At 40.7% G+C, this 26,851-nt stretch overlaps 1 protein-coding gene across 3 annotated transcripts in view; it reads right to left on the reverse strand.

Moving 5' to 3' along the window:
- The window catches only part of TDP1 (tyrosyl-DNA phosphodiesterase 1), an 83,600-nt gene that overhangs the window by 48,363 nt on the left and 8,386 nt on the right, over positions 1 to 26,851 (reverse strand). For 2 of the 3 annotated variants that reach the window (XM_003260868.3, XM_030802811.1), the window contains exons 3-11: positions 25,062 to 25,105; positions 23,838 to 23,893; positions 20,281 to 20,377; positions 15,786 to 15,820; positions 10,836 to 10,928; positions 6,765 to 6,932; positions 6,231 to 6,309; positions 2,335 to 2,520; positions 1,665 to 1,713 (exon numbers count right to left, since the gene is read on the reverse strand). In XM_003260868.3, coding sequence (XP_003260916.2) covers positions 1,665 to 1,713; positions 2,335 to 2,520; positions 6,231 to 6,309; positions 6,765 to 6,932; positions 10,836 to 10,928; positions 15,786 to 15,820; positions 20,281 to 20,377; positions 23,838 to 23,893; positions 25,062 to 25,105 — 807 coding nt within the window. The remainder of the gene's footprint in view (positions 1 to 1,664; positions 1,714 to 2,334; positions 2,521 to 6,230; positions 6,310 to 6,764; positions 6,933 to 10,835; positions 10,929 to 15,785; positions 15,821 to 20,280; positions 20,378 to 23,837; positions 23,894 to 25,061; positions 25,106 to 26,851) is intronic. The other variant, XM_030802812.1, reaches the window with a different exon arrangement.

Consider the following 26,851-nt stretch of genomic DNA (forward strand, 5'->3'; position numbering starts at 1 on the left):
TCACTGAGGACGAGAAGGCACCAAGTAAAGCGGAATAGAGCTTTTTCCTGCAAAAGCTTCAACTGCAAATAACTAAAACCACTCAGTTTCAAAGCCAGTTACAAAACAGCTTTGTTAAAAATACCACGTTGTTCCCCATTAAAAGTACACTTTGAAAACAAAAAATTATAATTACTTGGTGATGGTAATTTAACATCTATAACTGCACAGATCTGAAGTGTTAGAATCCTGGCCCATCCTACCCTCCTTATGCAAATATGACACAGCTGGACAGCCTCTGTTTTGCCCAAGACCATGGCGCTTGGGGAGGAAAATCCAGGACGAGATGTCAGTGCTCCTTCTACTTCACTTTTACACACTATTTCCAAACAGACTTTGTACTGGCTGAGCAGATTCCGACAAACAGAAAAGAATGGCTAAAAACAAAACGTTCAGTAAACAGTTCAGTTTGAAAAAAGGAATTCTAAAAGCCTTATTCTTGCAAAGAGAATAAAGAAAGTTCCAAGTGGAAATACAATTAGAAGTCAATGCTTGCTCATTTTTGAAACGAAGAAAATTCCACAGTGGATTATCAGTGACTTTCCAAACACATGCTGGAACTTCTCCACACTGATCTACGCCCAAAGAGATCTATATCCAAACATCTCTGACATATCAAATAGGGCATGTCCTGTCTTCAACTTCAAATAACTAAAAACATTGTTTCAAAGCCAGTTATAAAACAACTTTTTAAAAATACCATGTTGTTCCCCCATTAAAAGTACACTTTGAATGAACCTAGCCTATTAGAGGCACAAAAAGAGTACCAAAGAAAAACCACCACTGTATCCCTGGGTCTTGGTGAATAATTTTGGTTTTGCCATTAAAAAACAAACAAACAAAAATAGGCAAATACACTCCAAACGCTAGAGAGATTTTTCTGGCAGATTTTTCTTATTGAGCCTGATAAGCAATAAATGGACTAAATTAGTTTAATTCAGCACATTCTGCTTTCAGCCATCAGCAAATGCCAATTAAACTTTGCTTTTTCCAGAGACAACCACTATTTGGGTTTTCGGTTAACATCTGATTACACTAACTAGCGGGCTGCTGAATTCCAAATAAAGGTTTAGTGCCTGGTATGAGTATAAGGGAAATAGACAACGTTGACAGATGCCTACAAAAAATCTTAGGCATTTGCAGATGATGTCCTTGACAGAATAGACACATCAACAAAGTTACACCAAAGGCAAAATTTTAAAAATTCCGGACCTTAACTGTATCTGTATCAGGCATTTAAAAGGACCACACGGTACCTCAAACACAGGAAGGGAGGATATGGAGAGAGATGAGAGGAAGGTATGTTGCATAAGCTCTGAAAAGGCATTGAAGAGTAAGGGGAAGCTGATTTTATTTGGCTATCTTGTCTGGACAACCAACCTGCTGGTTACCTTACTGGTAAAAATGAAAACCATTGTGCAGAGGGTTTCTGTAAGGATTAATAACACACCCACACTGAGGGGTATCATCTGCAGAACGCAGAGCTTCATACTGCCTATTTTCATGATCCTTATATAGTTAAGTGAAAACCATCTCCAAATTTCTAACCCATACTGGTAAAACTTTACCAGGACATTCATGAAATATACATAAAACACAACCAAGACAGTCTCCCCAAGAATTACCAGGATATCCTTCTAAACTGGTCCGCACATTTTCCACAGAAGGATAGATCTAAAAATAAGAGGAAAACAATAAAACTCAGAATGTACCATGTTGAAGAAAAAGAATGATAATCAGCTTTTAAGAAAATGAAAATCTGTTAAAAATACTTTTAAATTAGAAAATATGCTTTAAATTTGTAAAAGTTCTCATCTTATGAAAAAAACGAACTAGTAATTAAACAGGAACCATATTTGATGTAAAATTATACTTCAATTTGAATATTTTTTCCTCTGAAATTCAAGTTAACATTGAAAGGAAAATTAATTATTAATTCACAGGTCTCTAAATAATTAAAATGCCCATAATTCTGCTGGCTATGCTACATCAAATATTTTCTTCCTTGGTTCAACAACCTGAAAGAAAGGATAGAAAAATCACAGGCCAGTCTGTGTCTGCAATGGAGTTCCTGAACGAATCGGCAAGCTCTTAGCACTGGGTATTAAGGCAAAGGCAACTTGATTACAAAATGACGGTCCTAATGTACTGCTCTTTCCGCACCCCGCCCCCGCCACGCCAAAAAAAAAAGAATCACAGAATAAAACATCTCTCCATTACGAAGAGGACCAATTTTCAATTCTTCTCCTGTGTAGAGAACAAAAGTAAATTACCTCAATGAGGGCGAGAACTCACCAAGTAAAGAGGAACAGAGCTTTTTCCTGGAGTCTTGTTTTCCTTCCCCAGTGTCAGCATGCTCTCTTTAAATTCAGAACATAACCACTTTGATTCATCACCTCCCAAGGAGCCAATGCTTGAAAACTGACCCACGACAGGCCAGGACTCTGCGTCAGGCATGGATGAGGCATGGTCTTTCAGAAGCTGGGAAAGAATAAAAGTGAATGTTAAAGTGACTCAAATAATCTTAACAGAAATGCTGTAATACCTGAAAACAGTTTTCTGCTCTTGGAAAGCCTAATTAACAAGAAAAGCTGAAAATCCTAGTGATCAATTTCATACCCACACACACATACTTCTTCTTTGGGAAATTTTTTTTAAATACTAAAAACATATTTTTAATGGAGTAGATGGACAGAAGTTCTCCTTTCCAAAATTATTTGATTTGTACTAAAAGCAAAAACAGGTTTAAAAAGGCCCATTTCAGAAGAAATTTCAGATAAGCCACCAACTTGTCATATGAAATTAGATTTTTTTACTTGAAATCACAATTGTTTAATGCAGCTTTGATACTATGAAATATGTATTTGGTCTTCATCCCTGTTTCCTGGCATGCAACTACTAAAATCCTTGGGATCTCCAATGTGATGTCTTTCTGTATGTTAATGAGACTGATGGCTGGCAGACCCTAGGCAACTTCAGGATGGGGGCTGGTCACAATAAAGACCAAGGCATGATTAGAAGATTGGGACTTTAGGCACAACCCCCCAACCTCCAGGGATAGGAGGGGCTAAAGGTTGAACTGATCACCAATGGCCAGTGATGTAATCAACCATGCCTATGTAATGAAGCCTCCATTAAAAACCCAAAAGGACAGAGTTTAGGGAGCTTTCCGACAGCTGAACACCTGCAGGCTGCTGGACGGTGGTGGTGCACCCAGAGAGGGCATGAAAGCTCTGTGCCCCTTCCCCTATACCTTGCTCTATGCATCTCTTCAACTGTATCCTTTATAATAAACCAGTAAACGTTAAGTGTTTTCCTGAGTTCAGTGAGCTGCTCTAGCAAATTAAACCCAAAGAGAGGGTCATGGGAACCTCAACTTGAAGCTGGTCAGTCAGAAGTTCTGGAGGCCCAGACTTGCAACTGGTGTCTGAGGGATAGGGGCAGTCTTGTGAGATGGAGCCCTCAATCTATGGGATCTGAGGCTACCCCCATATTTCTTTAAAAAAAAAAAAGTATTTTTTCAATTATTTTTTCCCTGCTTTTCTCTGTTCTCCCCAACTCCTTCCCCACTTCCTACTTAGACCTTTAGAAATGCAATATAACCTTTTACTTTTCCTTTACCAGACACTCCCTACAGGGCAAGTTCATCTAACTATGTGCTTAGAAGCTCCAGGGCAGAACTTTCTCCCACCAGGGGACTGCCTCGAGGGACAGCAGTAAATTTACAACCCAAAGTATGTCCACTAAGAAACTCTCCCACCTGGAGAGTTTCAGCCATCTTTACAACCTAGTTCTGCCCAGGAAGAGACCAAATGGACTGCCTGGTAGAGAAGGCAGAAAGTAAGGAAGTATCCACCTGCTTGCTTCCTCCTCTGCATGCCATTCATGCTAGGCCCCCTTTTAAAAGTGTCCACTTTCTGCTCCAAGAGCAAAGCAGTACCCTTAAGACAGGAAGCCTGTACTTATTCCTCTAAGCCAGCTTTGGAATAAAAAATCACTTTTTTTATACCATCACTTTCTTTATATCATCACTTTCTTTAATGTCGCTTTCTTTATACATCTCCAGGAAGACAGCATAAGAACTGAAGTGAATTAGAGGACACCCAGCTGGTGTCCCCTGCTTAGTGTATGAGGAAAACCCCACACATATTTGGTCACAGTTTTCTGTGTTGACTGTTGTAGTGTGAGAGCAGAGGAAACAAAGTGAGTTTTTTTGCTACCAACACTTAAACAATACCTAGAAGGATTACATATTTTGACTCCTATCATTTGAAAGAGGCTTAACATTCATAGTTTAACACTTGGGCTCCAGGCAGCTGTGATGGTCTAAACATAAAAGAGAATATTTACATACACATACCAGCTAAAACACTGCAGAAGACTGCTCTGCATTTCCTGCTTTGATAATTATGCAAAGCTGCAGAAACAATTAAGAAAACATTGGAAATTGTATCCACTTAAATAGGTACTGAATGCCTACCTAGAGGGCTGGAGAGGGCAGAAAAATAAACTGTAGCTCATCTTCTGACTGACGTTTTGTTTAATACGTATTATTTTCCTTAACACAGCTTAGGCATTAATACTTACACATACACTTCCCAAAAAGCCCAAAGTTTCCATGTCCATCTTGGGTACAGCATAGTGTAGGAAACAGAGCTGAACCGACAACTTATAACACCCAGTTTCTATTGCAGTGCTCAGCCCCTGAAGGGCCACCCTATCCTGGACAAGCCTCTGGCTTAGATTTACACTTCAGTGGAAACAGGCACCTAATCACCGGCCTGCCTTCCTGGAAGAAAGCTGTGGTGCAACACGAGCAACTGTGTGTAAAAAGTGGTTTGAAAACTCTTAACATATAGTTGAACTTTCAGTATCAGATGGTGATCACACACAATACGTGCTATTATCTAGCCTATCTAAACCATTAGACATTCGTCCATAAACAACTGTGTATGTGCACTGAAGACTTACCATGTGCCCTGTACTGTTCTACATTCATCATTTCATTTAATCCTCACAATCACGGGAGGGAAGTACTATTACTATGTCCACTTTATAGATGACAAGCGATGTATGTTAAGGAACAAGTCAAGGTCACATGGCTTGTAGATAACAAAGTAGGGTTTGAACCCAGCTATAGATATCTGCCTCCAAGGCTGGGCATAGGCCAATGTGCTGAACTTCCTCTCTAGGCCAAGACATAAAGATGTCTTCAAGATCTTGCCTGCTTTAAGCTGTGGTCTCTTTTCATAAAAGGAAATTAAAATAAAAAGTTTCATTAACCAAGGGAAAATTCTTACACTTTAAATAGTTTATGGAATAAGAGGTTAAGGCTTTTAAGAAGGCCACTTTAGGGAATTTATTTATTTTTTTGAGACGGAGTCTCGCTCTGTTGCCCAGGCTGGAGTGCAATGGTGTGGTCTCAGCTCACTGCAATCTCCGCCTCCCGGGTTCAAGCGATTCTCCTGCCTCAGCCTCCCGAGTAGCTGGGATTACAGGTGCCGGCCACCATGTCCGGCAAATTTTTGTATTTTTAGTAGAGATGGGGTTTCACCACATTGGCCAGGCTGGTCTTGAACTCCTAACCTTGTGATCCGCCCATCTCAGCCTCCCAAAATGCTGGGATTACAGGCGTGAGCCACCACGCCCAGCCAGGGAATTTATTAAGGTCAGTAAACCACCTAAAAAGAGATGAAAAAAACTTTAATCTTCAACTTATTTTATTTTATGACCTTTCTTTGTGCATTTTCATATTAGCAGCAAGTATTATTTTTGTAATTAGTTTTCTTAAGGGCACTGGTTTAATAATCAAAATATATTATAGCTCAGTTGCAGTCTTTACTCAACATTTTCTGTTTGTTGAATTTATATCTTAAAACTTGATATGCTGAATAATCAAAAGCTATAATCAAAGCTACAATATGTGTATGAATAGGAAGCCTCTATATTACAATATAAAAACTAGAAAAAGTCTATATATTTATGCCGTTAACAGCCTGCAGCTATAAAAGAGGCAAAACACATTAAAAAGCAGTAATTACTAAGAATTATAATTATCAATTTATCAAGTATCTATTTGCCCAGAATTGTGCAGAAATATTGTGACGCTGCATCAAAATATATAATTATTTTAAAAGACAGAATGTGCATTAAATTTTTAAAAAATGTTAAAATAGTAAAAATTCTGTTACCTTCTTAAGTCTAAAATGTCCCCAATTATCTTTTTGACTTCCTTGAAAGCGTCCTGGGGTTGAACCAATAAGATAAACACTAAAAAGACATAAAAACACAAGTTATAAAATATAGTGATGTGCTTCGGGCACCAAAAAAAAAAAAAATGACAAAATACACATGAAAACTAATATAATCAAGAAATGATCTAAGAGCCAATCCATTTTCTTGAATTGACTCTCAAATTCATTTTCAAGCAAATCAACTAATGATGGAACACCTACAAAATGTAAAAGTACCAGACAAAGAACTCAATAATTGTGAGAGTACCCCAGCGGGAGGCTAAGGTAAACATGAAGATTCACTGGCTGTCACTTTAATGCCTGAGAACCACAAGATACAGATGTGATAGAATCTGCTCATCCCCTCATCACGTCCTGAAGCTTGGCTAGATTTCACCCCACCTCTTTCCAGGCCCCTGCATGCCAGACCTCATGAGGCTCCCAAGGTATAAGCCTATCATAAGCACCCCAAATTGGTAAGTTGACACATACTTCGTTTCAGAGAGATCGTGCTTGTGGATGATGTCTATCCACTCCTTGAGAGAAGGGGCATTATAGGCCATCAAGTAACTGATGAGATCAGCTTTAAAATGTGTTGGTGACTCTCCAGATTTGGGGGTTCCATCAACAATTCGTGGGTATAAGGGGCTCAACCATATTCTGGAATTAAAAAAATAACCTTTAACAGTCAGGCACACAACTGATCACAATGATCTCTGTATCGACTATGCCTTCATCCTAAGAAAGAGGTGAATTCTCGGTATCTCCACATGGTAAGTAATCTTAGGAAACATGAAACATAAATCTGAGCACACCACTCCAATGGTTTCCCATCACGTTCAGAATTATTCCTGAATGTCTTGCCATGAATTTAAGATTCAGTAAGACCTGGGATCTGCCCACCTCTTCCAACCAACATCCCCTCCATGCTCCCTCTCACTTGCCAAACCTTCTTTATTCCTCCTCTTACCTCTGCACTTACATATTGCTTTCTAAGACTTGATGACAAGAGTTAAGAATTCTACTCTTAATGGTTAGAGCAAATCCATGCTACTAGTGGTAATCCCAGCAAGAATTTGCCCTTGTCTGCATCAATGCAGCTCTTCAGCCGAATGTGAAATAAGAATTGTGTTATCTGTACCAAAAGTGCATGTGAAAAATCTATTTTCAATCAACAAATCCATTTTCATAATGTAGGTCCTATAGCAGCATATTTTTATGTCTTATACTTTCTGGTGCCTGGATTAAGTATATATCACATTCAGTGACATTACAATAACCTCAAGCTTTCAAACACTTAATTCACTGAAGAAGCATTACAGACATCTTTCATTTCATCAATTCTTTTTCCCTAGAGGAAAACAATGCTCTTTGCCAAAACTTCTACATTATATCCATAAATAGAAAACAACCATATCTAATCCCAATCCTTCTATAAACTGCTCCACAGTAGATTACTAAAATGGTTTCAAACCTCTTGTGCTTCAGTTTCTTCAAATGCAAAAAAGTGGGGTTAACAAGGCTGCCTCACTGGGCTGTTGCAAAGCAATGACTTACAGGAGCAGTCAAAAGTATCAGGTGTTACTTTTTCCCCCTTCTGTGGCTACTCTCCTTTTCCCCACCCTGGGTTCTATCTATTAAGCTGAAAGAGAAACTGCCCAATTTCTCTTTCACCTGGCAGCCCCTGAAGAAGACTGGCAAGATGCAGGCCACCAGGGCAGAAGGCATCCAGAACTGCAAGGACTCTTGGCCGTACATCTTCTCAACTCTGCAAGTTTCTAGCAAGGGGCATTTCATACCCCTGCTTCCCACCCTGGGGAGACACTTAGCACAGGAGGTAGCACGGTGTGATGAGGGCTGGAGCCCAGGTTGTGGACCCAGATTGGCTAGCTGACTATACCATTTTGCATAAGCCCTGTGATCTCTCTGGGCCTTTGCCTCCGTGTGTAAAATGACCAGGTTGGGCTGGATAGACGTGGAGGACCTCCCCTTGCAACAGGACCTCAAAGTTCCCAGGCTGAGTGAGGCTCCTCTGGATCAGAGATTCACTCACAGGTGAGTTCTGGATGATGAACAAGACAAACGACTTTCTAAACTAAGATGCTGAGATATGAGGCATTTTTAACACATCACAAAATGAGAAAAATTATTATAATGAGCCAAATAATTTTAATTTTTTTTTTTTTTTTTTTACTGTGAGCTTTGGATGCAACTCTTGTTCTAATTTTCAAAGTGAGAAATCAACAGATGGACCATGAGGCAGCTGAAGGGGATTAGCAGAACCACGGTAGACCAATTATGAAGTGAGATTGTATACAAAAACTGCTTTCAAAAGTTTTAAAATTACCACAAACAACATGAAATGCAAAACATTAGAGAGTAGAATATAGACCAAGCATGAAATAATAGGATCCCACACCAGGATGGCTGCCAGAGGAAGATTTCATAGTCTTGGTACTTTCTGAGTTTTGAACCATTCCTACCTAGTCAATAAGTTTTCTAAAATTTTAAATTAAAAAATATTTTTTTAAATAAAAAGAAATACCCAAGCCTTTATCCCTGCCTCTTCCCTCCTAGAAATCACTCCGGAGAATCCTAAGACAGTACCACTGCTTGTAAGCTAAGCTTCCAACTTCAGAACGAGCTGGAGGCCCAGGGTGGGATTCTTGGAACCACGTGAGGCTGAGGGCTAACCTGAGAAATCCCTTTAGTAACATTAATTATTGTTTCATGAGAACAAGCTATATTAATCTCATTGCCTTTAGATAGGGCCACATGAATCTCCAAACCCAATCTGGCAGCTCAGGAAGCTCTTGGGGTACCAAAGGCATAGTTAACCATAAATTCAGTAGATCAAGAAAGTGCTACAGCTGAGACTTAGAGACAGAGCAGCTATCCCCTCAACCCTGGACCAGTCAGAGCCACACTTCATTTTGAAAAGCATATTTTACGTGCGGTACTGAAAAATTATAACATATTTATAGAAAAACGACCAGGAATTACGGCTAGGGGTCTCAAAGCCACATGCTATGGTGGGGCAAGGGAGTGGGGAGGAAACAAGAGACGTAAGGCTCAGAGACAAGACTCCCTTTCAAACTCTGAAGGACTGCCTTAAGGGAGGGAGATTACATTTGTACTGCGCAGCACACTAAGGTTGAAGCAAGACCTGTTGAAGGAAGCTGGAAAGCTATTTCAGCTCAAACTAAGATGTAACTTGGGGCCTGGCACGGTGGTTCATGCCTGTAATCTCAGCACTTTGGGAGTCTGGGGCAGGCGGATCACTTGAGCCCAGAAGTTCGAGCCCAGCCTTGGCAACTAGGCAAAACCTTGTCTCTACAAAAAATAAAGTTAGCCAGGTGTGGTGGTACATACCTGCAGTCCCAGTTACCCAGAAGGCTGAGGTGGGAGGATCACCTGAGCCCAGGAGGTTGAGGTTGCAGTCAGCCATGATCACATCACAGCATTGTAACCTGGGTAACAGAGTGAGACCATCTCAAAAAAACAAAAAAGGATGTAACCTGGGCTCAGCAGAGCTTAGCTGAAAGTAATACACTCCAAATTAGGAGTTCTAGCCCAAGCTAGGCAATGATATGGGGCAGGGTGAGGCAGAGGAGGATGACAGAGAAAACATGAACCTGGAAATGGTGCTAGACAAACGTCCGAGTTTCTCCCAACACAGAAGGCTGTTTGTTAACCAGCCCTTCTCTAGGGCAGGCAGAGATGTGCAAAGTGGCTTAAACCAAAGAAAATTAAAGTTAGTCATAATCAAGAACAATAGCTGAACTTGATTTGAGCAAATCCCTAAAAATCCCTTTTAAAAAGCAAACCCCTCTTGAAAAGGGGATCAAAACCTGGATCTAGCATATGTGCACCAAGTACAGAGGGTTAGTGGTTTAAAAAGTTCATAAAAGCTTTCGTATTCCATTCTTCTCTTGGAGATTCACAACTTTAGTAACACACTAAAGGCTCTAAAAAGGCACCAGCTTAAATTTGTTTCAAAGAAAATACACCAACTGTGGGAGTGAGGAAATATTTAGCCCACTATTAACATGACCAGGCCCTACCCCAACTTTTCCTTTGATTCGTGTTTGGGAAGTGGTAAACAAAAATACAGGTGGGTACGTGAGTAAGGAGAAATCACAAAAGCTATCCGGTAAATCCTACTGGGAAAACAATAGGTTCAGATCTTTCATTCTGTAACCCCTTTTCTGCCTCAGATCTCTGCATGTGCTGTTCCCTCTACTTAGCTGTAGAGTGTATACGATGCCACTTCTCTAAAAACTAGGAAGAGCTACTGTGTGTAAATAGTAATGTATGTTTACAGGTACAATAGAGGTAGCTGTGGATGATGATGCTCCTGTTAACACTGGTTACCCCAAGAAGGTAGAATGGGGCAGGTAGTAAAAGAATACAGTAACTTTTTCTGCATACAATTCTTTTTCTAGGCCATGTGTGTTATTTTTACAACTAAAAAAAAAATAGAAAAAAGAATAAAGTGAATGTTCTGACTTTTGACCTTTATCAGCACACACACTGCCAGGAAGTGAGCAGGCCCCTACGAACCCTTGAGTTTTCTGGTGCCAGTCAGCATGGATGAGGTTGGAGGTGTGTATGACAACCCGGAGGCCTTCTTCATAGAGCAGCAGCATCATTTTCCTTTAAAAACAGCAAAGGATTAAAAAGCATTAATAGTACTTTCAAAATATGTAATACCTTTCCAATGCAAATGTAATACATAGCTAAAGGAATTTTTTTAAACTCTCTTATTACCCAAACTTAACATTTATAATCTTCCCTTCTATACATTAACATGATGAAAGTCTGCCTAGGTGATAGGATGAAAACCTTTCAAAAAGGTTGAGTATTTGGTGGTAAAAGAACTTTCACCCCATTCTGTCCACCTGGCCAGTCCTGGCACTTCACATCCCTCCAGCCTGGCCCCTTATTATCTATTCAGCATCACCTGTTACTACTAGGGACCATTGGAACCTTCTGATCTGGTGTTTGAGATTCAAAGTATGGTCAACAACCTCTCGCTGCATCATGGTTGGCATTTTTTTTAAACAACTAAAATAGCATAAATTGGTATACTGTATGTATTTAATTACTGGTTCATGAAATTTTGTTTTGGCACGAAGGTATGTTAGTGCACAATACACTGAAATGTAAAGTGTATTTCTTATGAGTTGAAATTTTAAGAAGTTTAAAAGATGCCTCATTACCATTAGTGGTTTTTTGTATCCATAGATGCCACACTTGTCAAAAGTGTGTTATCTGGGCTTGGGGTAAGTCTTGCCTATTCTTCATTAACCCAAATCAGACCTAGTGGGGTCCACTCTTTTTCCATGTGACCTCCCCAGGCCTCTAGTCGAACACATTTTTCTTATTTTAATTGCAGTGAGAGAGAGGGAATAGGATATAGATAAAAGCTTTCCATTTGAAGTCTGAAGACCTAAGCTCCAGACTTTGTCATTTAGAAGCCCTTTGACCCTAGGTAAGCCATTCAACGTCCCCGAGCCTCAGTTTTCCACTTGTATCTCTAAGGATCAACCCCACTTCAGGACTATTGTGAATGAAATGCAAAAATACATTTTGCTGCCAGGCATGGTGGCTCATGGCTGTAATCCCAGCACTTTGGGAGGCTGAGGCTGGCAGATCACCTGAGGTTAGGAGTTTGAGCCCAGGCTTGCCAACATGGTGAATCCCTGTCTCTACTAAAAATATAAAAATTAGCCAGGTGTGGTGGTGGGCACCTGTAATCACAGCTACTAAGGAGGCTGAGGCAGGTGAATCACTTGAACCCGGGAGGCGGAGGTTGCAGTGAGCCGAGACTGCACCACTGCACTCCAGCCTGGGCGACAGAGTAAAACTCTGTCTCAAAAAAAAAAAAAAAAAATTGTTAAATGTGAAACACTCTCACCTGTCATTCCTATTACTCCTTTGGTACACAGCTTTATTTTCTAATCTAATAATGGATGATTTTTATCTCTCTGTTGTTTTCAATAGGATTATTTCAATATTTCAGAAATGTAAGTTCTCTCTCTCCAACTAAAGTGTCACTTCTCACGGCTGTAACTCTGTCTTGACTTATTTTATCATTTCCATTGAGGCCAAAATGCTACTTAATACTTATTGATGAAACTCAATTCACACAGGGGAAAAAAAAGTGAACCACTGGCTCTCTCCAAATAAACAACATGAACATTATCTGGGCAGGATGAAATTATCATAAAAAGATAAGAAAAAGGATAACAAGAGAATGAGATATTTAGCTCTTGCCAAAACGAGAAATTAACCCAAGCTGGCAAACAGTAAATTAATGCAAAGCTGGAGAAATGACAGCTGCTGTGCCATCTTCTTTCCATTTGTGTAATGTGCTCCCTGAAATCTGGGCAGATTTACATACACAGTTGCCAAATCAGCAGCTGATTGTAATTAAGAATAAGTCAGTTATGGATTCATGATAGAAGGTTTACAAATATTTCCATTAGTCAAGACATCGATTATCAGGCAAATCACACACTAATGTCAATGAATGCTATCAAATAGAATTATGAACTTGAGAGTAGCCATATTCATCTTTTCATAGACAAAATGGTAGTGTTAATAAGGTCACAGTTAAAAATGGATAGAAAAGGGTGAGGAATGAGATCTCCCTTGAAGAATGCTGACCTGCCATATTGTCTGCTAAGCTATGGGGCAGCAAAAGGGACCCAACCCAAATGTGCAGCTATTCCTGCAAAGGGAGAAGAGAAATAACATATGGCAAGCACCTCTCTACCAGGTGCCATCCTAGAAGCTCTGTTGTATGTTACCACACCAAGTCTTCACAGCAATACAGAGGAGGAGTTATTCTCATTCTACAATTGTGGAATCTACAGCTGGACATTTAACAGGGATTATCCAAGGTCACAAACTGGTCCAGTGGAAGAGCTTGTTGGGATCACAAATGCCAGATGGCAAGGCACTCCTTTCACCACACATGGCTTCACAGGGCTGGTGGCAGCAATGGTGAACACTTCATGCTACTGGTACAGGGGTAGGCGAGGTTGGGGGAGACATGGCCTTGGTGGGAAAGAGAACTAAATGATGCGTGGTGGGGGCCTGGCTATAGATCTTAGTGGAAAGAGGCATGCCTTGCCCAGCCTGTGGTTTGCTACCGGCTACCGCCTGGATCTGGATATTTGACATTCAGTTGCTTTGACTTTCTCTTTCCCCTCTATCGATTCTTGGAGCTATAAGAATTAACTCTGCTCCCAGCTCTAGAGGAAACCAAAGAGCTTTCCCATTCTAAACCACTGTGAGACAGACCACGAGATTGCATGGCATCCAACCGAAACTGACAGAGCAGGGCTTGTGTGCCAAAGTGTATGCAGTCTCAAAGACTGCCTCGTTCACTGTTTCTAGGTCTACCCTGTGAGGTGGGGAAGGCAGTTTACCCTCCATCACTATGATCTGGAAGGTGATTCTCCTTTTCTAATTCACGTTTGTCTTGCTTCTCTCACCAAAGAAAAAGCTGTAAGAATAAAAACTCTATATCCTCTTGAGCTGTGTCAAGAACATAAGAAGTATTTAATTCTTGAAACATTTTAAAAATAGGCTAGGCGCGGTGGCTCACGCCTGTAATCCCGGCACTTTGGGAGGCTGAGGTGGGTGGATCACCTGAGGTCAGGAGTTCGAGACCAGCCTGGCCAACATGGTGAAACCCCATCTCTACTAAAAACACAAAAATTAGCTGGACATGGTGGCACACGCCTGTAGTCCCAGCAACTTGGGAGGCTGAGGCAGGAGAATTGCTTGAACCTGGGAGGCGGAGGTTGTAATGAGCTGAGATTGCGCCATTGTACTCCAGCCTGGGCAACAGAGCGAGACTGTCTCAAAAAAAAAAAAAAAAAAAAAAAAATTTTTTTTTTTTTTAAATAAGCAACTAAAAGTAATTTCAAGACACGAGCTCAATCTTCTACAAGATAATGTCATTCCAACAAAATGTAAACTACAGATACTTAATTGGAAAAAGTTCAATTGTAATTACTTTCCTAGGCATTTTCTGTTGTTTTTGAGACAGGGACTCACTCTGTCACCCAGACTGGAGTGCAGTGGCATGATCTTGGCTCACCACAACCTCCGCCTTGCAGGCTCAAGCGATTCTCCTGCCTCAGCCTCCCATGTAGCTGGGATTATAGGCATGTCCCACTACTGCCCGGCTAATTTTTATATTTTTAGTAGATATGGGGTTTCACCATGTTGGCCAGATTGGTCTCGAACTCCTGATCTCAAATAATCCACCCACCTTGGCCTCCCAAAATGCTGGGATTACAGGCATGAGCCACAGCGCCCAGCCTTCTAGGCATTTTAAACTCTGAATTAAGAGCTCTTGGCCAGGCATGGTAGCTCACACCTGTAATCCCAACACTTGGGGAGGCAGAGGAGGTCAGGAGTTTGAGACCAGCCTGGCAAACATGGTGAAACCCCGTCTCTAATAAAAATATAAAAGTTAGCCAGGTGTGGTGGCAGTGGCCTGTAACCCCAGCTACTTGGGAGGGGAGGCTGAGGCAGGAGAATCGTTTGAGCCCAGGAGATGGAGGCTGCAGTGAGCCAAGATTGTGCTACTGCACTACAGGCTGGGCAACAGAGCGAGACTCTGTCTCAAAAAAAAAAAAAAAAAAAAAGAACTCAACAGAGCTCTTCTTTTTTGAATCGTTTGAACCCAGGAGATGGAGGTTGCAGTGAGCCAAGATTGTGCCACTGCACTCCAGGCTGGGCAACAGAGCGAGACTGTCTCAAAAAAAAAAAAGAAGAGCTCTGTTGAGTTTAACCTGCAAAGTATGTGTGTAGGGGCAAGGGGGTAGTGGTGAATGGACCAAAGGAAATATTAAATAAGGTAAATTTTAGCAATGAGCAAACAAGAACAAATTTAAAGCTAAAGTTAATGCCAACACAGGGGCTCATGCCTGTAATCCCAGCACTTTGAGAGGCTAAGGCAGGAGGTCTGTTTGAGCCCAGGAGTTCAAGATCAGCCTGGGTCACAAAGTGAGACCCCTGTCTCTACAAAAAAATTAGCCGGGCATGGTGGCATGTGCCTATAGTCCCAGCTACTCAGGAGGCTGAGGTGGGAGGACTGCTTAAGCCCAGGAGTTGGAGGCTGCAGTGAGCTGTGATCATGCCACTGCACTCCAGTCGGGGCAACAGAGTGAGACCATGTCTTGAAAAATTGTGTGTATATATTAATTAAAGTTAGGATAAATAGGTTCTATTCCTGTCTCCATTACTGGCCCAAGGAAAAATCACATACCTAAACCTGGGCCTCAGTTTCCTGATCTATAAAATTAAAAGGAAAGACCAAATAATTTTTATAAGAGCATTAAATAAAAGAATAGCTCCCCCAGGCTCAGTTAAGCATCACTGTGTTAGATCCTAGGTGGGCCTACCATGCTCAGTCTCTCCTAAGAATAACCATGTAACAGACAAATGACAATACTTGAGGGGTTCCCCTGTTTCACAAAAAGTGCTTACGTGTGGTGTGTTCCAAACGCAATATCCAACTTTGCCTAGGATGAAAAAGAAGTCATTTATTTAACAACAACTCACTAATATCCATACCTACTGGAAATTACATTAGAAAGCAATCAGGCCAACTTTTTTTTTAAAACTATTTTTACTGATCTCTACCAGACAAGCCCTTGAATAACAAGACAGCTTTTATAATAGCATCTAGGGAGGCTCATTAAAAAAAAAAACAAAATTTTGTTACCCAGAATGATTCAATATACACTACATTTTTAATTACTGTAATTAGGACTGAGAAGCCTAAGTTCTTTAGTTGACAAAAAACTAGTAAAACAAGTGAGTCTCTATGCAAAGTTTTAGATATTTGGCTTATACAGAAATTAATGGTACACAGTTTTCAGGGCATATTTAGAAGAAACACTGAAGGCCAGGCGTGGTGGCTCACGCTTGTAATCCCAGCACTTTGGGAGGCCAAGGCGGGCACATCACGAAGTCAGGAGATGGAGACCATCCTGGCTAACGAAGTGAAACCCCATTTCTACTAAAAATACGAAAAAATTAGCCGGGCGTGGTGGCTGGCGCCTGTAGTCCCAGCTACTTGGGAGGCTGAGGAAGGAGAATGGCGTGAACCCAGGAGGCAGAGCTTGCAGTGAGCTGAGATAGAGCCACTGCACTCCAGCCTGGGTGACAGAGCGAGACTCCGTCTCCAAAAAAAAAAAAGAAACACTGAAAGTGGTGGCAACATAAAGACTTAGGATGTTAAATTAAAATAGAAATGTTCTTATATTAGCATAGCAAGTGCTGAAAATAAAAACATATGAAATCCATTTTCATGTTATAAAACGACACCTTTACAAACTAATGGAGGGTATGTATATAGAAAACATGTTATCTAATACCCACTCATGCCAGATCTTGGTTAAGCAGAATATGTCACAAGATGCAGGTTATGAAAGAGTTTAAATAACCGTAAAAGTTTCACAATTAGGAACGCAGTACACGGGCTCAAATCCTGCCTTCACAACTTTGTACGACTCTGGAAAATACATCTAACTCTATGCCTCAGCTTTCTCCTCTTTAAAACAGTACCATTCTGAGATCCAGAGTTGTTAAGAACGAGAACACATACGTAAAATGCTGAGGAATGGGGGCCTGCATGCAGTAGGTACTCTACAATCATGGCAATCACTACTGCAACCTCTCCCCACTACCTACCCCAGCCTCCTTACCACATGACATGGGTGAAACTTTGCTGGGGGCAGTAATGGGCAACTGGAATACACAGGTGAGTTACAACACAGCTCCTGTTTGGAGTGGAGATGCTCACAGACCAGCATGCATCTGTGCATTCTGGCCACAGAAGAAAGTGCAGGGAACTCTATTTCATGTTTTCAAAATTACCAAATGAGAAGGAAGACTGCCACTCTGTAAACTGATATTTAGCTGAGAAAGAACAATGGTCAAGAGACCTGGCTTTTGTTTAGTTTGCGACAAGTTACATGCTTCTGGGTAAGTCTAAGCACAAAAAACAAGGATAACAGCTTCAACAGATATTGTTTACTGGGTGCTGTTTTTGGGCTAGTGCACCAAGTCCTTTAGTAAACTCTAGGATGAACGGCATTAGCAATCAATTTCAAAGATAAAGAAATTAGGTGACAAGCCAGTGACAAGCCCAGAATAAATGCTGTAGACTAAACACTTGTGTCCCCCACCAAATTCATATGTTGAAGCCCCAACTTCCAATGTGACTATTTGCAGAGAGGGGCTTTATAGAGGTAATTAAGGTTAAATGAGGTCATAAGGGTGGGATCCTGATGATCCTGATCCAACAGGACTGGTGTCCTTATAAAAGAGCTGCCAGACAGCCTATGTGTCTGTCTTCCTCCCTCTCCCTCATGAGGACACTGTGAGAACGTGGCCATCTATAAGCTGGCCCTCACCTGGAACTGAATTGACTGGCACCTTGATCCTGGATTCCCAGCTTCCAGAACTGTGAGAAATAAGTGTCTGTTGTTTCAGCGACCCAAGTCCAAGAAAAGTCACCCAGGTAATTTTGTTATAGCATTCAAGCAGACTAATACACACACGTAGAGCCGGGACTGAGCCCAGGCAACGTGACTCTGACCACCACAAGGTCTCAATGTCTGCCCTTAGGCCCCACGTTTGCAAAATCGGTCAGCAGCCACCGATTCCCTGACTAATGTGTCTCAGTTTAAATGACTCACGTTGCTAGAAAAAGACTTTATCTTACAGACAAGGTATAAAGGTGCTTCAAGAGATCAGGAGGACACAATCCTGTACATCAGCCTAGAGCTGGGAGCTGCTTCACAGCTCTTTCCAAGAGGTTTGGAAGAAGCGGCTCACTATGCCCTCTGGTGGCCAGCCTGGAACACACTATCAAGCACAGGAACCACTCTCCTAAACTAGTACAGGTAGGTAATATTTGAAAAAGACTTTATTTCCATTCATTTAGTCACTGGTTTTCAGGATTTCTGTGTCAGTTTACTGCCCACTATAAGGTTTGATGGGAGCTATCCTACTGCAGTCTAACCTCTTATGTTGCTGGAAATAGAAGCAAAACAATGGAATTTTGGCAACTGCTAAGCAAAGGCACATCTATGGGCATGAGATGAGCCCATGCTGGATAGAAGGCATCTTTAAAATGACAACTCTATAAAGTGCAGTGGGTTAAATCATAAGGAAAATGTTATGAGGTATGTTTAAAACTGACAAGATTGAGCTCTTGTACTGTATTAATCTTAAAAAAATACAAAGGTATCATATATAGTTGGAAAAAGAGTGATACAATGTGAGTTGGAATTCTTACATCTTTGTGGATGGGGAAAAAAGACACTAGAAGGAAAATGAGAAAAAAAAAATCCAGAAAGGATGTAATTCACTCTGTCTCTGTACTCGCAGAGCAGAAATCTTTTGCCAATTTCACTAAGCTAACGATAAGGAAAGAAAAGGGCTATAAAAAGCATCTTTCATGTTTTCTCATAACGAACTAATACAGCCAAAAGAAATAGGAAAAGGTGTCTATTACACCAGCTACTTCATAACCACCATTTATATAGGAAGTAGTTATCATAAATGTGAGAAATTCTTCTGTATTCCTTGTTTTCCTTTCTACTTTGCATGTTTCTTGCTCAAAATGCCACGAGTAATAGAAGATCTTTTTAGATGATGAGTCTAAAGAAATGGGTCCTAATGAAAGTCCAAGACTCACTGGCCATGTTGTATGCTAACTGCAAAGTATTAGGACAAAATTATGGAAATATATAAAGAAACTGGGCAATAACCGTTGTTTGGCCTTTGATATGGTTTGGGTCTATGTCCCCACCCAAATCCCATCTCAAATTATAATCCCCAATGTTGGAGGAGGGGACTGGTAGGAGGTGATTGGATCATGGGGGTGGACTTCCTCCTTGCTGTTCTCATGATAGTGAGTTCTCATGATATCTGATTGTTTGATAAAAGTGTGTAGCTCTTCCCCCTTTCTCTTCCCTCTTGCTGCTTCCTCTTCACCTTCTGTCACAACTGAAAGTTTCCTGAGGCCTCCTCAGCCATGCTTCATGTACAGCCTGCAGAACCGTGAGCCAATTAAGCCCCTCTTCTTTATAAATTACCCAGTCTCAGGTATGTCTTCATAGCGGTGCAAGAACAAACTAACATAGCTTTCTTTTCTGCTTTGCTTTGGTCCTAGCAAACCAAGTGGATATGCCTTTTATAAGACCACTTACATCTCCACATTGGACTTAGATCATACACAGCATACGACTCACATAGTTTCCTAACGGTTTTTTTAATCTATGGGTGTCTCCTGTTTAGACCTTAGGTGCAACTTATGTGGAAAAAAAAAACTACAGTTGAAGGACTACCACTGAAGTGTCAATGGCAGCTAATATAAGTTACACAAGGTGTCACAAAAAACTACAAGTTTTAAGTTGTACTCACATGATAACTCACAAAAAGAAACCCATAGCCACTGAACTACATCCACAGGACCTGTTCAGTGTTGAAACCCAGGTTTCGACAGGTATACTGACAAGCTACATGCAACCAGGGGAGCACTAGCAGGTTGTGGAAAGACTCAGAATCCATACTACATTGAGTAAAACTGAAGAAAGAGAATGTTTGAATCAGAGAGAGAAAACTAAGGGAGACAGGACAGATCACTTTAGATATGTGAATCACTGACATGTGTAAGATGAAAGACTTACTTATTTTGTGTGGCTCCAGAAGGGGAAAATTAAGACCAATGAGTAGAAATTAGGAGGAAGACTTCAGGTCCACAAAAAGAAAAACCTTTCCAACCCTGAGGAGTACTACGAATGGGATGCTCTATCTCAGGAAGTGTTTAAGCTGAGGCTAGACAAGTATCTATTGATGACTGATGCTGGAGAGCAGATTTCTGTGCTAGGTGGGAGGGTGTACTAAATGTCTAAGTTTCCTTCTAACTCAGACTACGCATGCCCTCCAACGGCAGTAAGTGGCTTACCTGGCAGAGAGAGATGTTCTCGTAAGGCTTGGCCTGGGCATGGAGGTGAGCCTTAGCCTCTCGCTTATCACCATGCACAAGCAGGATTGGCGTCTTCCTAAAAAGAGAGCATTAGTATTTAATATACATCATTCATGGCTGGGCACGGTGGCTTACACCTGTAATCCCGGCACTTTGGGAGGCCGAGGTAGGTGGACTACCTGAGGTCAGGAGTTCGACACCAGACTGGCCAACATGGTAAAACCCCATCTCTACTAAAAATACAAAAACTAGACAGGCATGGTTGTGCGTTCCTATAATCCCAGCTACTCCGGGGCTGAGGCACAAGAATCGCTTGAACCTGGGAGGTGAAGTTTGCAGTGAGCTGAGACTGAGCCATTGCACTCCAACCTGGGTGCCAGAGTGAGACTCTGTCTCGAAAATAAATAAATAAATTAATTAAAATACATCACTCATGAAGCTGGACTTGCCTCATTAAGGAATGCTAGCTTCCTTATCACTTGATATTTGTTTCTGGCCTTTGTAGTGAGTGAAGACAGGGCTAACACAGAGCAGCGAAAAGCTAATGTTCATTTACCAGATACCTTTATAATGGGGCTACATGGCCTGATCCTGCAGCTCTGTTGTAATACAGAGGGGTAATGACTCAAGAAAGTCCTTGAATAATTATCTTCTTTGGCCCAAAAGGGCACATAAGCAGCTCTGTGTTAAAATATTTAAGTCCAAATACATTAAAGATATATAATAATTATTATATAATATAGTGCTTTTTTCTTTTTCTTCTTTTGGACCACACGGTGGATTCATTTCACACCACATCTATATTCACCAAACTCCTCCTGTGTGCTATGTACTGAGCTAGACCCAGGATACAACAGAGAACAGGCCCAGGCCCAGGCCCACAGCATGACGCAGCTTCACTAATGGGTGGTTAGATTTCAATGAAACAGAGCCCAAGCTATGTTGAAAATGGTATATTTTTGAATTCCAAATATAATATAAAAACACTCTTCAAGAATACATTTAAAAAGCTTTTGAGGGATTCTTGATCTTTCTGATTAATTCAAAGCAAGATAATCCTTAGAAATAAGTATATTTCTACAAGCTCTCCCAACATAACAAAAATTGGATATAAGCAATCAAGAAAGATAAACAACCGAACCACTTCCACATTTATCAATCACATTGCAGAATGATTCTCTACCATTCACAAAGGAACAACAATCAACTAGAGAGAAACATCATGGAAAATGTACTTCCAGTACTAATACCTCACTACCTCTTGCCCAATAGCTTTATTCTAACATGACAGGTAAAATAAAACTATGAAACATGCACCTGTGATTTTCAGAAATTAGGTAGGAAAAACAGAATAATGTAAGAAACACTCGTGCATCTAGTACCTAGAAATAAAAAATGTTAGATCAAGTCATCTTATAAAAAAAGATTAAATATGACTGATAGAAATTGAAGTCCTCATTAATTCTTTCAAATTTATTGGTTCTACGACTTATTACAAAAAGATGGCACCTAAAGAACAGCATACTGAGATATAAATCCTTATGATCTGAATTTTTCTACATACAAATTCTGGATGTTACTTAAACTTACCATTTAAGTCACTCCTCATCCTTCTAAGGCTCGTAATAGCCTTCCCAAGATGCATTTGGCAATAAGGGGATGCACGGAGATGAAGGACACTTTTGTCCCTTTCGTTATTGAGAGTCCAGTGGATACTGTTATTGGTGTGCCAGGGCCTCCAAAACAAAGTACCACAAACTGGGGGGCTTAGACAACAGAAATATATCATCTCACAGGCCCGGAGGCCAGAAGTCCAAGATCAAGGTGCTGGCAGGATTGGTTCCTGAGGCTGTGAGGCACATCTGTTTCAAGCCTCTCTCCCAGCTTCTGGGAGCTTGGCTTGTAAATGGCGTTCCGTGTCTTTACATGGTCTTATCTCTGTCTCTGCACCCAAATTTCTCTTTTTATAAGGACACCAGTAATACTGGATTAGTGTTCATCCTAACGCCCTCATTTTATCTTGATTACCTTTGTAAAGACTCTATCTCCAAATAAGATCACATTCTGAGGTACTGGGGCTTAGGATTCCAACAGATCATTTTGGGGGGTGAGATAATTTAACTCATAACAGATACAAAGGAACTGCAGTCTGCACTTTGTCAGCACTCTAATGGGGTGACAATTTGATTTCAAGGTCTTTAAGAAAAGGGAGGAAGAACAGAAAATGCCAATGTGACACCCAAGGATACTACTGCCAGGAGGAGCCAAGGCAGAAACTGCTTGTTGCCTCCAGACAGCCATTCTCTCCTCCTTCCCTAACAAAAGGCTAAGTCAGGAAAAGGTGTGCTAAGCTAAAAGACATTTCTAGCCTCTTTTAGAGCTGGTCAGCATGCAGCTGAGCTCTGCTCAATGAAATAGATGCAGGTGTTGTGTGGGACTTCCAGGAAGGCTGCTCAGACAGGCATAGCTGGAATGTGGGCCTTTTTGTCCTTTTCCTCCTTTCCCCTTCCTGCTACCTGGAATAGACGAGTAAGCTGGAGTTCTAGCTGCCATACTGGGCCACGAGGTGACTCTGAAGACTGAAGTCACATACAAGGATGGTGGAACAGAAAGGGTAGGTGGATAAGTCTCTGAGAACCCTGGTGCCCCCATCTAGACCATAAATGTTTACCATCTGAATGTGTCAGGCTGGAAACAACTTCTGTCTTATTTAAGCCACTGTTATTTTGAATATTCTTTTACATGCAGCTAAAACTAATTCTGTGTGTTACAGGTCAAAAAAAAAAAAAGCCCCAAGTGCCAAAGCTGCTTGAAAAATTTTAACAGCATTTTATCTACTGTTAATGTCAAAGGTTTCCACAATCTGATGCCCTAAATGTACCAAGAATTTTGAGGACCTTGACAATCATTTTTTGTGTGTTTTCCTCCATCCTACTTGATGTTATGGGAATCTGCTCCATAAATGTGTTAGAAACAGGGAAGGGTGGCACCTCACTGTGTGATGCCCTATTTGGTCTGTATTGCCTAACATGAGGCTGATGAAGTGCAGGCAGAAGGCGGAACTAAAAATCCATCACCTCCAGAGCCTAGATAACGGAAGGCCACAGATATAGCCTCCTTTCCTCATCTCAGAAACACAAAGGGATCCTCAAAACAGAACAGCATTGATGTGCTACGGAAAGCATGGTATGCTGGCCGCATGTTGGCACATTCACAGATCTAGAAGGTATGTGGAGATGGTATTTTCCTTCATATTAAGACTGGACATAAAGTTCTGTTATTTGAGTTAAAGCCTGTCCTTATCTACTTCCTGAAAGAGCACAGAGGAAAATGCTAAAATCTGTAAAAAGAATGTGTAGGATTAAATAGATCAAAGAATGCTGTTTTCCCAATATAACTTAATGTCTGTATGATTTCAACGGTTTCAAAAGAAAAACTCAAATAAAGATGAGTGGCTTTCGCCTGAGAAATACAAATCTTATGTGTCAAAGCCCCCTTACAGTTTATAGTGTTGTCTGTCACCCTGAGGAACTCACCTGAACTCTGGTGGATACTGTTTTACGAGCCAGTCCACGTCAAAGCAGTAGTTAAACTAGATGGGAGAAAAGAAGAGTAACTAAGCCATGGGTAATTCTGCCAAACGGTTCATAAGGAGAATTGTTTAGTTATTACATTTAAGGAAACTCTAAAATAGTGATACACTACATGTATTATTTATAAACCTAGAAGGTTATGCTGCAATACCAATAAACCTGTAATTTATCTTAAATGCATGGTTAAAAGAACTAAATGGAGCCAAGTACATGAGATAACAGGTTCCCAGGAAATTATCTCTGCATGTTTTGGCAGCATCTGTACTTGTCCGCAGGGTGTTATTACATTATGTCTAATAGCCCTGAGATTAATTTAAATAAAAGGACTTATAAATGTATCCCTTTTCCCCTAGGTGATTATAAAAAGACAGATACTGGAAACAAAGATCCCAGGACTTTCTGAAAAGAACATTTCCTTTATTAGCCAGCTTTGTACACAGCCACCTGGGACCAGACATTCACTAGGCTTCTAACAATCACATCTTAAATGCAAGTTCTGTACTGGTCTTACCCATGGAGGCTCCTCCCCACACCTGGGTAATCCTGGACTTAGTAACTCAATCGAGCTAACAGGGCATTTGCAAATGCTCCCCACCTTCCGAATGGAAACCAGGACTTTCAATGCCAAACCAAACATAAAGGAAGCCTGCCTTTCTTCAGGGACAGGGCCCTTTGTTTAGACCATTTACTTGCGGGTCTGGACCATTACATGATTTATCAAGTCAAAGGGACCAGCTCAGTCAGGAAGGACCCACTGAACATGAAAATTCACATTTTTCTAAATTAAATCAAACTTGACTTGGCCTTCACTACTCTATCCATACCTCACCACTCTATGCACCAGAGATAACTCAGTCCCATGAGTTAATCAGTATCCCCAAAAGAAGTGTCCCATTCTAGTCTTTCAAGCTGGAATGTCCAAAGTGACTTCTTGGCCAGTGGAGCCTGACTTGAGTCAAACGCTCTCCTGATAGTGACATCCCCATCCTATGTTGATGGCCATGGATCCCATTACTGTGGCACTTGAGCCAGTCTCCGGGTATGTGCCATCTCAATCTTTGAACGGGACTGAGATCCCCAAACTACACCTCTCATATTTTCTTATGGAGTTGTTTAATTACCTGTCTACTTTCACCCAAAGAAAAAACAGCTTAAAGATATACTCACCTGAGCTGAAGAAACAAGCGTCCCAAATAAAGGAGATAAAATATCTGAGAAGACAAAACATATATCAAACTCACACTCACAAAAATCCTCTAGTCATAATAATCACTACTAACTCATTCAACAGTCACTGACAATCAAGATCTAACTCAGAACACAGTAAGCTAAACAGTTACTACAAAATCAGACTTTAATGTTTCATAAAATTCAAAAAAATTTTCCCTACGGTATTTAATATTTATCATATATTCTTTTATAAAACAATGCAAAACTAAAATCTACAACTTCAGTACTGAATGATTGATCAAGTTTAGAAACTCAATATGGACAAGAATGATACATATTCTTTTCAGATCTCTGAACTTCTACCTCCTCCAAGTACCCATTCAAGTCCCTCTCCAGGAAATCTCCCAACTCAAGACTAGAAAAACTTTCTAGAAAGATTTTATAAACCTGGACAGTTTAGAAAGACTTTCCAGAAAGATTGGAAAGCACTTGTGGCCTGTGAACGAAAGGACAGAGGCACTCACAATTCTAAACTCACATTCCTGGTGTTCCTGGTCATCTCTAGGGAAGTCCCACTTTGTACCCATTCAAGCTTTATGTTAGATAGGTTGGAAAGCTCACTTCTCAAACCATACCACGAGAGGAAGTACATGATCATCATGACCTTCCATTACAACAGCCACACCTGTGGAGACCTGTTGGATGCCAGGCAGTATTCTTGGCACTTCCCATATATTACTTACTCCTCATATCCATTTTCTAGGTGGGGTCTATTATTTCTATTTTATATAGGAGGAGCATTCTTAGGAGGCTGCCCACAGACACACAGCTAGGAAGGGGTAAAGTCGGGGTTTGAACCTAGGCTGTCTGGCTCCAGCATCCTCGCTCATACCCACTAAACTGCCTCTGAGAATTAAGACTGGGCTCATTCATTTGGCAAATATTTACTGAGTGCCTCCTACCTTCTGGACATTGAGCTAGACGCTGGGGTAGAAAGATTTTCAGAGAACAACAACAAAAAAAAACGTGAGGAAGTTTCTACCTTATTGGGAGAGTTGCAGAGATAAATTGCAAATATTCTTCCATTTGCCCCCACCAGCATGTATTTCTACCCTTCTAAATTTTACCCATCTTTCAAGGGCCTTTTGAATTCCCCCTTCCTCCATGAGATCTTCTAAACCATCTACAATTATGGCATATGGTAGAGTGCTACAGCAAACAGCATGGACTCTGATGACAGAATGTCATTACCAGCTCTATGGCCTTGGGCACTTTTCTAAAGTGCAGATGCATCACTTATCCAAGGAAGACAATTGTAACATCTACTCATAAGACTGTCCTGAGGATTAAAGAAGAAAATATATGTAAGAGCTCCTATCATGTTACCACAATACCTTGGTGCTAATAGCCAGTTATTTTATTATATAGAGCAAAACTTGGCAAAATTCTCTAAGTATTTGTCAGTCTGTCTCAAACAAACAAAAAAACTTGACAAAGTACCAAGATAAGAGATTCTCAAAAAGAAAACCACCTGCAGTATGGAATACTCCAACATGTATACATCACACACAATATACAATTATATACTGGATATATATAAAAAAAACCACTGCTGACAGTGAACATTACTATTCTTAAATATGGGACAGGAAAAAAAATCTGAAATAAGGGTAATAATGTTTATTGTATCTGCCATGTGAACATATGGTCACTTATTTGCTCCCATTCTTCTGCATTTCCAGTTTAAAGATGAGCAAACTGAAATTCAGAGAATGTTAGGTCCTGTG

This window comes from Nomascus leucogenys, chromosome 22a, assembly GCF_006542625.1.
Source record: "Nomascus leucogenys isolate Asia chromosome 22a, Asia_NLE_v1, whole genome shotgun sequence".
Classification (NCBI taxonomy): domain Eukaryota; kingdom Metazoa; phylum Chordata; class Mammalia; order Primates; family Hylobatidae; genus Nomascus; species Nomascus leucogenys.